The sequence below is a fragment of the Haliotis asinina genome, chromosome 15 (assembly GCF_037392515.1).
Source record: "Haliotis asinina isolate JCU_RB_2024 chromosome 15, JCU_Hal_asi_v2, whole genome shotgun sequence".
Lineage (NCBI taxonomy): Eukaryota > Metazoa > Mollusca > Gastropoda > Lepetellida > Haliotidae > Haliotis > Haliotis asinina.
Window position 1 is genome coordinate 50,241,278 of NC_090294.1, and position 12,330 is coordinate 50,253,607.

The window sequence follows — 12,330 nt, forward strand, 5'->3', positions numbered from 1 at the left end:
ACGAGGCCTCGTTTTCGACGATGACGATTCACGGGATAGCGGCTTTGAGTCTCTCTGCAGTGACAGTGAGGTTGGCGCTATAATATATTATGCATGCTTTGTATACATTAGAGAGACATAAAGGTAAATTATGTGCACAAAAAGTAAGACAGAAACGTACACGCACTAACTGATAACTGAGCAGGGCTAGTCTATTAAACAGAAAACTGTTGGATTAAACAATCGAAATGCAATGTATGGATTTTCCTTCAGGTGTCTCCACAATCTTTGGTTTTCAAGAAAACCAGTTTTCTCGGCCCAAGGAAGTCCCTTTTCACAGAAAAGAGACCACGTGACAATGACGATGATGAGGATGAATATGTTGTGGCAAGGCAGATCAAGAAACAGAAGACCGTCGATAGTGTCAATAAAAGAGCACAGAAAGAAGTGAGGTCAGAAGCGATGAAGTCTGCTTTGGACAAAATGGAAAACGAAGGAGACTTGATCGGCGATGGTTCGCAGGTTAGTGCAAAGTACCTTTTCCGCATCCAACGGTTTTAATTAAGAACTTCTGTAGTGCCTATATAATGGGAATGCAAAAACGAACTTAATCACTTTGTAAGACAGACATACAAGCTGCGTTATAATGAAAGTTTCGTTCACTTTCAGGTTCATTGTCTCCCCACCATACAAGGCCGACACAAGGATCTCAAGTCTGTGTCTGCACAAACAGTTAGTCAGCTTCTTGCTGGAAAATATGCTGACCTCATTTCCAGTTACCAAATCATCGACTGTCGTTACCCCTACGAATACGAGGGCGGTCATATTGAGGTAAGGCTTCTTGATAATTCTTTCATCGTACAAACCTATATGGCACTTATGTATATAAAAAAAGGAATCTGAAATGACAGAAATCAATATTCTAAATGTGAGTGATTTATATACTGTTATATATCAACTTCAGGGTGCGGAGAATCTTCACAACCAGGCTCTGATCACGGATTTAGTGACCGGTCTACCGCAGCGTGACACCACTCAACGGAACATCCTCATCTTCCACTGCGAATTTTCCTCAGAGAGAGGCCCCAAACTGTAAGTGTATGAGAAGCTGACGTGAACGATGTCAGATTTAAGATTTCGATTAAATGGGTGATGTACCAATGAAATAAAAAGTAGTTATCTTTGTTAATGCACCATTTCATTTAACGATATATTATTGGATACAGATTGAGACACCTGAGAAACCTTGACCGGAAGCTGAACAGTGACCGTTACCCTTCCCTCTTCTACCCGGAAGTATACCTGTTAGATGGTGGATACAAGGCCTTCTATGAACAACATCAGGTAAGTTGAGAAACGTTTAAATAGGTACAAATCTAATAATGCAATATCCGAATTCCAGCACTGAAGTAACATTTAAATATAATATTATTAATTATTAATGAATAATGTGATACTTTTGTCCATAAATCTTTTTGTTAAAGTGCATGCATTATGTACAGTTACTACTATGTTTCAGTCTCAATGCAATCCAAGAAACTACGTTCCCATGCTGCACCAGAATTACTCCAAACAACTACGTCACTTCCGAGTCAAGTCCAAGTCCTGGACAGCAGGAGACAAACAGAGCATGCGCAGTCGACGTCACCAACTAGACGCGTCACCACTCAAGATGTGTCTTTGGTAATGTGGAGGATGAATTAGTGACATTGGACATTTCACCTGGTTTTGGGGCATGAGATTTGGGGGACTTGTTATTTAATATTTCTTGTTTATGTTGTGTTGGTGCCTGAATGTTGAGGCAATAACTGAACACTTTACACTTATGTTGACCACCGTTATCAAGCATGATGTGATCTATAGTATTTTTACAATATGAATAAATGCAGACTTACACAATGTTTGTTTTCCTCCATTTCTTCGTTTTGTTCCACAGACATACATTTTCTGAAAGTATTGAAACAAGTGGCATGCTGTGTCACGCGGAGTTTCAAATACCGTATTTGCTCGAAGAAAGTTTACTTCGCACAGCAGTATCCTAGCTCAGAAACGCGAGGAAGGTCTTGAGCCATCGGTCATTTGTCATTTGATCTGTCTTTGATGATGGCTGTTAATTATCACCACAAGTGAAGACTTAAATATCATATAAACGTATGCGATATGGCTATGAGTTGATTAATGAAATTATGCTGTCTGTCTGATGTTTGTTTAGAGGAAGTGTTGATGACTTCTTGACATTACGGAAGACATTTTGTAAGTAGTTTCTGCATTGTTAAGGACTGAATAAAATAAGAGGAGAATGGTGCCATTCATTCTGTTGAAGTTGGCATGTCGTTAGTGAAACTTCACTTGTATGTTTGAAAGAATGATGATACATTATGTATACAAGGCATTGTGTATTAACGATGACACACATCTAACACACAGTGCACAAATATTCGAACAAATGAAATGTTATATCACGCGGAGTTTCAAATACCGTGTTAGCGTGAAGAAAGTATACTTCGCACAGCAGTATCCTAGCTCAGTAACGCCAGGAAAATCTAGAGCCATCGATCATTTGTCATTTGATCTGTCTTTGGTGATGGCTGTTAATAATCACCACAAGTGAAGACTTCCGGAAAATTCTAATTTTAACTCCAGTAGTCTTTTTCAATGCCCCAAAGAATACTTCAAGACATTTAAGACAACGAAATTCAAATTTTTGCTTCAATGCAATATTGTGGACAATATTTCGTAAATATCACATAAACATATACGATGTGGTTATGAGTGGATTAAGAACATTATGCTGTCTGTCTGATGTTTATGTGGAGAAAGTTTATATGACTTCTTGACAAAATGGAACAAAGTTTGTAAGTAGTGTCTGCACTTCTTGCGAGATTATGATGAAGGGGGCTTTAGAAAGATAGATGTCACATTATTATCACTTCTTTAAACCTATCATATCTCCAAAAATATATTAGAAACAATAACTATATACAATGTGTTCGTATGGATGATATGTTTAAACACGGAGCTAATATGAATACATTTGTTTCGATTGAGAACCCATTTTGGATAGATGTACTGTAATCTTGGAATGTGTATTATAGATTGTATAAATGTGATGGAAATGAGGTAGGTGATATTTTAACAGGAACCATTATGGCTTGAAATCCAATTTACTCATCAAAACTTCATTATGAAACCATGGTCTTCAAAAGAGACTAAAAATTGCTATACGAGGTTTCTTGCAGACGGAAAACCTCTGGCTAAGTGTGACTTTCCTTGTAAACATTGTAAACATACTAAGTGTCAGGAATATTGCTCTTTCCTTTGAGACGGTTGCGAATAACGCTGTGTCTATGGCCTCCCTTTGGTGTATACCTGTAGTAAAACAACATATTTACTTGACAAAGACAATACTCGTTGATCCGTACTTTATCCATTTAACCGTACACAGTTTAGAATGGATACTGAAAACATAGTCAGTCAAATATTAAAGCACTGCTTGGTATGAAAGTGCGATCGCTTGTGTCCCCCGTAGTTATGAAACTTCCTATAGGGTGGTCTTAGGAGGATTATCCCGGGTTAATCACCAGATAGAAAATCAAATGTACCGATAGACCATGTGTTGATAACTCCTAATCCTGGTAGGTTTGTCCGTCAGTAAAGTAAGCAGGTTTATCAAGGGGTTGTAAGGATGATCTAGATAAGTTGGATTAGGATCATGCTTGTAGAACCTGATACAAAATATTAGCATGTAGTTTCTTGTTAAACTTTTCCTTGATTAAAACATATTTTTATTCAGGAAAATGAGTTGTGGTTGTGAACAATCTTTACAGTTTGTGCTGCCATACAACATATAATACAAAATGAAATTAAGGATTTGACGCCATCGTTATTGACTGTTATACGAATCATAAGAGAAAGATATTTGTGTGTCCAACAAGTCTTCTTTAAGTGGCATTTTAGAAGTTGGAATGATGAGGATGAAGACTTTTATGGACAGAGAACTTCTTTCTTGCAGTGGATACGACGTTTCGTTTTCGGTTTTACTTGATAACGGTGTTAGAATCTCATCTCATTATCTCATGATAATGGGAAATCTCCAAATAAGTGCTTTTTTTACTTTTGACCTTTCTAATGTACACATAACACGTGTTGCATGCTATTCCGCTAACCTCCCTGTCACTGCAGAGAGACTCAAAGCCAGTATCCCGTGAATCTTCATCATCGAAAACGAGGCTTTGAGGCTGGAAATCATCAGGAGAACTTAGCCGTTCCTTTCTGAACATTGTAGTAACCTAATAGTGTCTGCTGGGTTTGGCTTTTTCTGTTAAGACAGTTTTCAACCGAATGATGCTGTCTGGTCTCTCCAATGTGTATATACTTGTACTAAACCAACACATTAAACTTTAAAACTAAAACTTTAAACTGTTGATTTCATATAGCGCCAATTTTGATAAAAATCTTCAATAGCACTGTACAATATAAGATGTATACAGACAAGAATGTTAAATGGCAGGATATTTACACAATACACAGAACGAGGGCAGATTTTCAAAATTGTGAGAAGAGGTGAGTCTTAAGGGCTTGCTTGAATTGGTCCAATTTCTGTTTTCTCCTGATTTCATCAGGTACGTCATTCCACCAGATTCAGCCCTGGACGTTGAAGGATCTGTTGGCAAAGGCCTTTCTTTTAACATGTGGTATCCATGTACTGACTGCTCATGTTCTCCCTTCCAAACTCAGCTTTTGTCAGAAGTGATCGGGGATCGGGGACAGTCCATTGAGGCACTTCCATACCATTGTAAGCACATTGTGCTTTATTCGTAGCCTAACCGGAAGCCAGTGCAAAGTCTTCAGGGCGGTCTTGGAGCTGGAGTATTTGTCAGCCTGGAGAAAAAGTAGGGCTGGAAAATTCTGCACCCTTTGTAACGTCCGTATCTGTGTGTCCGGAAGTCCGATGAAGACAGCATTTGCATAGTCCATGTGTGAAATAACAGTTCCAAGGACCAGTGTATGATACGCGTCTTGTGTCAATAGATGTCTCACGTTTCTTATTTGTCTGAAGACCATACATAGCCTTCTTACATTTAGATGTTATGTGGTGAGAAAATGACAGTTGTTCGTCAAGTTCTAGGCCGAGATACCGGATCCTATGTGCTAGTGGAATGTCTTCTCCGTTGACGTTAATGTTTTTTGTAGAACATTTTTGTAGCTGTTGGCGGGATCCAAAATAGATAAATTCCGTTTTTGATGGATTCATTTTCAGCCTATTGTTGTCCATCCAGTTTCTTACTTCAACTGAGAGATCTTGCTGTTGCTTGAGAGCCTGTACCTCTGATCCTGCAATCCGGGGATCAAACGAGTCCATGACCTCCAAAGTGCTGGCATATATAGAGTACAACACAGGACCAAGACAGGAACCTTGAGGTACTGAGAAGTCCAGTGACCCGGTCTTGGAATATTCCTCTCCAACATATACCTTACACGTTCTTGGGCGTAGGTATGTGTCGAACCAGTGAAAAACAGAGTCGCAAACCCCCAAATCGTCGATTTAGTACTTGTAAGAGGATTTACAGTGTCAAAGGCAGCGCTATGATCCACTGCAACAAGTGCCGACACTTGCTGTTGTTCCATATTCCAGAGAAGATCTGTGACCAATCTCACAACTGCTGTTTCACAACTGTAGTGTTGTCGATAGGCAGACTGATAATCGGGTAGGAGATTATTAGAGTCGCAGTGGAACATGAGTTGTTGAAAAGCCGTTTTTTTCTAAGACTTTAGACAGAATTCCCAGATTACTAACTGGTCTGTAATTGGACAGGATAAGTTCAAGCCCCGCCTTTTTCAAAAGCGGTCTAACGATTGCAGATTTCCACTGTGAGGCCAAAACACCGTTCATCAATGAGGAATTGATTATGGGTGTTATTGTGGATACTGTGGCATCAAGTAGACATTTTAAGAGTGAGGTGGACATACGGCCATGTTCACAGGACTTCGTTTTCATTGAATTGATGATATTCCTTACTTTCTCAGGTGATAGTGGAGTGAAATTTCCGAACATAGCTGCCAAAGCGTCTTTTGAAATATACTTGTCAATATGCTGTAGACTATTCCGGATGTGAATGATTTTGTTCATGAAAAGGTCAGCGAAGTCCTCAGCTAGTTGTTCATGTGATATGCCTTCAGGTAGAGCGTATTGGGTATCTCCAGTGACACCCTTGAAAATCCGGTATAACTGTTTAGTATCACCTTTAGCATCGATGATATTTGCAATGATGATAGCGCCTTTAGCTTGCTTGATCATCCAATTACAGTTTGTTTTTGTCGTTGATAGAACATGAGTAAGAAACTCGGTGATGTCATCAGTGAAGTGATTCACGGTCCATCGATGTTTGTCAGAATACGGAGGTCTGTAGATCCCAATAATGTGAAAACAAATGTTTTTGGAAACCATTTTCCATAATGCATATTCAAATGAGTCGTTGATTGATGGCTGACATTCAATGACAATGTTGTTTCTGTCGTGTCGATACATTGAGGTGCTCATACACTCAGTCGGTGGGCTCATGGGGTCTATTATGATCCAGAACAGCAGTTCAGTATTGCATAAAACATAAAAAATATTGCAGATCAGAAAACCGTGTCGCCTTCAGTCAAGCGCTACAAACAACATAACATGTTTACATAACAAAGACAACACTCGTTGATCGACTAATTATCTATTTAACTGTACAGAATGGATTATGAAAGCATAGTTAAATGTTAAAGCAGTAAGAAGCTGGGCTTGGTGTGAAAGTGGGAAACCTTGTGTCCGCCATAGATATGGAGGTAAGTGGACGAGAGTGTTAAGGGGATAATCCCGGGTTAATCACCCGATAGAACATCAAATGTGCCGGTAGCCAATGTGTTGATAACTAATAATTCAGGTAATTTTGGTCGTCAGTTGAATGACAATTAAGAACAAGTTGCATTTACTTTGGAAACACTTTCTTCAAGGATTCACTACTGGCTGGGTTAAGATGTAAAGTAATCAGATTTATCAAGGGGTTGGGATGATCTGGATTAGCTGGATTAGAGTTATGAAACCATTTTAATGTTAGAATAAATGTTAAAATACTTAGCACAGTGAAATATTTTGTATTTTTTTCACAGGTCTCACGTTCTTTTTCAACTTCACAAATAACCAAGTGCAATTTGGTGCTTCTCGTTTTTGTTTGTTTCCGATATAAATTTATTTATGTAGTTTTCGTTTATTTCAGGCCAATGGCCCGTAGCTCCTGGTAAATGACTACTATGGTACCGGTAAGTGGTACATATGTGTTTCAGTGTACATGGTGTCTAAAAGTAGCCAAATAATCCATTAGTTGGTATTTTTCTGCTCACATAAATTTACAGAAAGTGTTGATTGATCGACAGGACACTTTTTTAGACTAGATATAATGACTCCTTAGATCATCATGATCTTTACTGGTGACAAGTATGTTATATTCGTCTCAATTCGGCAAACACGTTTTCAGTAGTATGAAAAAGTAAAAGTGCTAAATATTTAGGGCGAAAATTGGAAAAAAAGCCCCACTGCTTAAATTCAATCATGTTCTTTACCCCTAGGGTATCCCTGCCACATTTAAAACACTATCTACGACTATGTAATAGTGGGACAATTATATTAGTAACAGACAGAAATGAAATCTAAACCTCAAGTAGCGAATATTGTAAACATAATTCAAATTCAAGGACGTTTATTCAGTATCAGAAGCCACGTGGCTAAGAGTAAATATTTTATATCCCAGCGTGTGCATAAGGACAGGTGGCATCAATGTTTTACTATCTAAATGTGATATCTATGTGTTACACTAAATGTCTAGGCTTCTTTCAAATGCAGCGCAGCATTGTTGATACGCTTCACGTTTTTTTTACTAACGCCGGTAGACCGGTGTCTGCACACGAAGCAGACCTTTGGGTTTCAAACTATGCACATGAAGCAGACCTTATGTTTCCTTTGATGTTCACTAATCGGGTTTTTTAACTGATTGGTGTTCGTTTAGGGGCTTAGCTATGAGATGCCCTAATTAGCTAATCATTTCCGATGATGCCCGATGTACCGGACTATGTGACCAGCCAGTGGATAGAGGGGGATCTCCATACCCACCAGTAGAACCACCACAACACCAGCACGAACCAGCAATCATTTTGAAGGCTGTCATAGTCGTCTTAACAAGATTGTGAAGAAGGTCCATCCCAACATCTTTGAGGCAATCACCTTCATAAAGTCAATTCAGATGTCAACTGAATCAAAACTACACCGGTACCAGACTGGAGGAAAACCGCCCTCAAAGAAGAGGTTGGAGCAGACCCTCCAGAACCTGAAGCAACGCCTCTGTAATGATGAAATTACACAAATGGACTATGCAGATTCTGCATCTTCTCATTGGAAATTGCCCTAAATTGTGTCAAAATGTATGATGAATAACTAATTAATGTAAATGTAATAAAAAGTAATGTAAATAAACACATTTATCAAATTTGAATTCCTTATATTGAGGCAGCCCTGGCTGATCACCCATGCGCATAATCCAAATTATCCGGATTAGCTGGCAGGAAAAACATAATTAAAATTGGCGTAACAGTTCTGGTGAAATTCACACGAAGCAGACCTGTTTTTCACTGCTCTAATCCAGAAGGTCTGCTTCATGTGCATGAACCGTTAGACCATGTGTTGATAACGCGTATTTCAGGTAGGTTTGGTAGGCAGTTGAATGACAATTAAGAACAGCTTGTATTTACTCTTTAATGTATTCACACTGTCTTCATGGATTCTCCATTTATTTGGCTGGTTTAAGATAACAGGTAAGCAGGATTATCAAGGGTCTGTTAAGATGATCTTGACTAGCTGCATTTGCTTGATACCGGTAGCCTATGTGTTGATAACTCCTAATTTAAGTAGGTTTGCTCGTCGGTTGAATGTCAATTAAGGACAATTTGTATTTACTTTGGGAAGAAGAATTTTAATGTGGGCACACTTTCTGCATGGATTCCTCACTGGCTATGTTCAGGTGTAAAAGAAGCAGACTTATGAAGGGCTGTAGGATGATCTGGATAAGCTGGATTAGACTGATGCCTGCAGAAACCGTGTTAAGATGGATGTTAAATGAAACTGAACCACGATGTGGACTGCTTATACCTTATTATTGTTTTCGGGTTCTACTTCGGCTTCAAAAGAGACCCGTACAGACTGCCATTGCCTTTTGCGAAGAATGTTTGCACGCAGTATCTTGTTAACAGTTTGCCTAAATTCACTTAGGCTGAGTCTTAGTCCGTATGTGTTTGACTGATTATGGACACACTTTTGTGGGTACTCCATAGTAGATAGGTGTAAAGTTAGCAGGTTCATCAAGGGGCTCGAAGGATGGTGTGGATGAAATTGAACTGTGGATATACCTGTAAAACCTGTAAAACGAATTATCTTTTTTATTCATGTTCATGTTCTATCTGTTCTTTATGAAAGATCCAAACAAGCTGCTACCCTTTAAGACAGAACTGATTCTACGGACTGCACAGAACTGTGCAATTTCCTGTGAAACGTGCATCGTGCATTGTTTCGTTGTTCCAGAAGTTGTGTTCACCTAACAGTTACTTCGTTCACTCTAATGTGTAATGTATATTGCTACATTCTACTTCTCTACGCAGTACATTTAGAGATCAAATGCATGTGAGAGTACGATAGTTTTAAGCAACTTTAGTGTTATTCTAGACAACTTGAGCAACGCCAATGTGAATAATGTTAGTGTAGTTAATGTCGTTTAGAAAGAAGGAATCAGAATTACGGCTGTATAAACCCTCGTATTGGTTGGATAGGTGCTGACTGAAATATTACAACAAAATGAATTGTTTTGTATTTCTTGGTAGTTTCATGTTTAAATTCAGCTTTTTAGAAAGAAGGAATCAAAATAACGTTTGTATATTGTGGCTGATTTGGGCCATCGCTTTCTCACCTTAAAATTTGGAGGCGAGAAAGCGAGAACGCGATATCACAAGACGAGAAAGCGATAACACGAGACGAGAAAGCGATAACACTAGACGAGAAAGCGATAGCACTAGACGAAAAAGCGAGAAAGCGATAAAGCAATAGAGTGACAGAGCGACAAAGCGATGTCAACCTTAAATCTGCCCTGTCTGTGCATGTCGCCTTGCCTGCGTATGACTTAATCCAACAGGAAACTGAATCACCATTTGTTTTAGTCGCATAGAATAAAATGCATATGCTTTCAAATTCTATGGCAACTTTGTCATTAATCTTTTAACTTGTCTAGCCAATAATCCAACGGCGTGTTCTCTTTTTGCCTCCAGGTATTGTTATGGGATTAAAAGCTGTGAATCGTTCTAATCCTTAAAACAAACAGATTAGGCAGGGTTCATCTCACACTTCACACCATACTTTAACACCGTCACATTTAAATTTACACATACAAAGAAAATTTACGTAAAGACTTCACACTCACATTTTAAAATGCAATATATCACGGACAATTTTATGAACTTTACATCACTCACACATAAATTTACATATATATCACGTTTTAATTTGTCGCATTTCAATTTACAGTCCCACCAGATGGGACACTGCGTCACCATAAACAAGTGGTGAGATGGTGCCAGTTAAAAGTGTATATTTCTGGATGTCGATCCTCCCTCGGAGTTGTCGATATTTTCTGTGCTTTTTGGTCGAAGGGAAGCATTGTACAGATTTGATGATGTTAATCAACTTGAACATATTTTGGTGACTGGCAGCTGAAGATATCAATATCTACAATGATGATTACAAGACTTACTGTTTCTCTCTTCTTGGAAGATGGTTGGCACTGGTCTATGATCTACTGTCACGAGTTCCTTCAAGCCATTGATAAATGAATCCATGGCATTGTCTGGTTGATGCAACATTGAAAGTCAAAATTCTCTCTTATAACTGGTCTCGCCGCGTCATATTTGATTACTGGTGATTAGTGATGATAACTGAGTTCACTAATTATTATTAACTGTGGTCTGAGTACATGGCATGTGAGCGAATTCAGGTGAGTGAGATGACCCCCGGGCTGCCCTGCTGACCTTTAATCCTAATCCGCTAATAGCCAGTGAAGGTGCTGGCGAAAAGACAATAAACCAATCCAACAATAACTTCAGAAACCGAGAGTGTTTTTGGTTGTTTCAAGTTGTTTCAGTTGTTTCAAAGGCATTTAGACGTTGGTGGAATCAAACTAAATGTTCTTTATGGTTCAACCTCTTTATTATACAAGGTCACACCGTTTCAAAATGTAGTTGCAAAGAGACATAGATTGGAGAAACTGGTCGACCACTGGCTGTCAGGTTAAAAGAACACAAAACATCACTTCAAAATTTGGATCAGAAGTCTGCTGTATGTGAACACATCATGCACAACTGTAATCATAAAATTGTTTGGGACAACACCAGGACACTAGTTAGGATGCCAATGACTTCAAAAGACGCAAGCTCCTAAAAGCCATTGCAATCAAGCGGAACAAGCCCTCAATCGTCAGAGACGGTGGTGTTTACCTACCCAATGCATGGAACCACCTTATCCTCAGTGACTAACCTTTATCCAAACTTCTTTACTTGTAACTCTTTAACCTAATCAATAGAAGCCTGCATGCCAATCAGTAAATACCTGTACATCAGTTGAAGCCTGTACATCAATCAATCGAAGCCTGTACATCAATTAACAGAAACCTGTATATCTTGTTACCCATTGTTATCTGTCTACTGTTATGTGTATACATACTACATCCCTTTAGTTTTACCTTCACTTCACCTGAAGAAGAGACTAGGAACTGTCTCGAAACGTTACGACCTTGTATAATATAGAAGTTGAACCATAAAGCATATTTAGTTTGAGAGTGTTTTTGTTCAAATAAATGAGTGTTTTGAAAGCCTGTGAAAAGTTTAATAAGGCCTGGATTAATTAGTTGGTTTACATTTCTCTATTGCCATTTAACTTGTTGATGAACAATCCTTGGCTTCCATCTGCCCATCCACCCTACCAGTTTAGCGCTAATTAACTATCGGCTTCCCTTGTTGTCTTATCACGGTTGTTTCAAATTTTATAGCTTTCCGTTTCATTGTTTCTTCATACATGATGAAGGCAATACAAATATACTCCGTAACATCATGTTCCACAAAATACAGAAATATTTCTCTTTAAGCTTTTATTAGGATTTATTCCCTATCTTAAAGCTACACCTTTGCCGTGACGCCATAAAGAAGAGTATCAGGAAATGAGATAATATCCCGCAAAGCCTTAACAACCAGTAACTTCCATACTCCCAATTTTACCGGGGAACAAGA

At 38.7% G+C, this 12,330-nt stretch overlaps 1 protein-coding gene across 1 annotated transcript; it reads left to right on the forward strand.

Moving 5' to 3' along the window:
* The first annotated feature begins 441 nt into the window (after positions 1–441).
* On the forward strand, positions 442–4,875 carry LOC137265099 (M-phase inducer phosphatase-like). Its single transcript, XM_067800412.1, has 7 exons — positions 442–501; positions 649–810; positions 944–1,071; positions 1,206–1,323; positions 1,499–1,662; positions 4,602–4,644; positions 4,801–4,875. The coding sequence occupies exons 1-7, from the start codon at positions 442–444 to the stop codon at positions 4,873–4,875; spliced, it is 750 nt and encodes a 249-aa protein (XP_067656513.1).
* The last annotated feature ends 7,455 nt before the right edge of the window (positions 4,876–12,330 follow it).

Coding starts and splice junctions, on each gene's coding strand:
- LOC137265099 (XM_067800412.1), top strand. CDS start 442: ATGAAGTCTGCTTTGGACAAAATGGAAAACGAAGGAGACTTGATCGGC. Junction 811..943: donor ACGAGGGCGGTCATATTGAG/GTAAGGCTTCTT, acceptor TATCAACTTCAG/GGTGCGGAGAATCTTCACAA. Junction 4,645..4,800: donor CCCTGGACGTTGAAGGATCT/GTTGGCAAAGGC, acceptor CTTTATTCGTAG/CCTAACCGGAAGCCAGTGCA.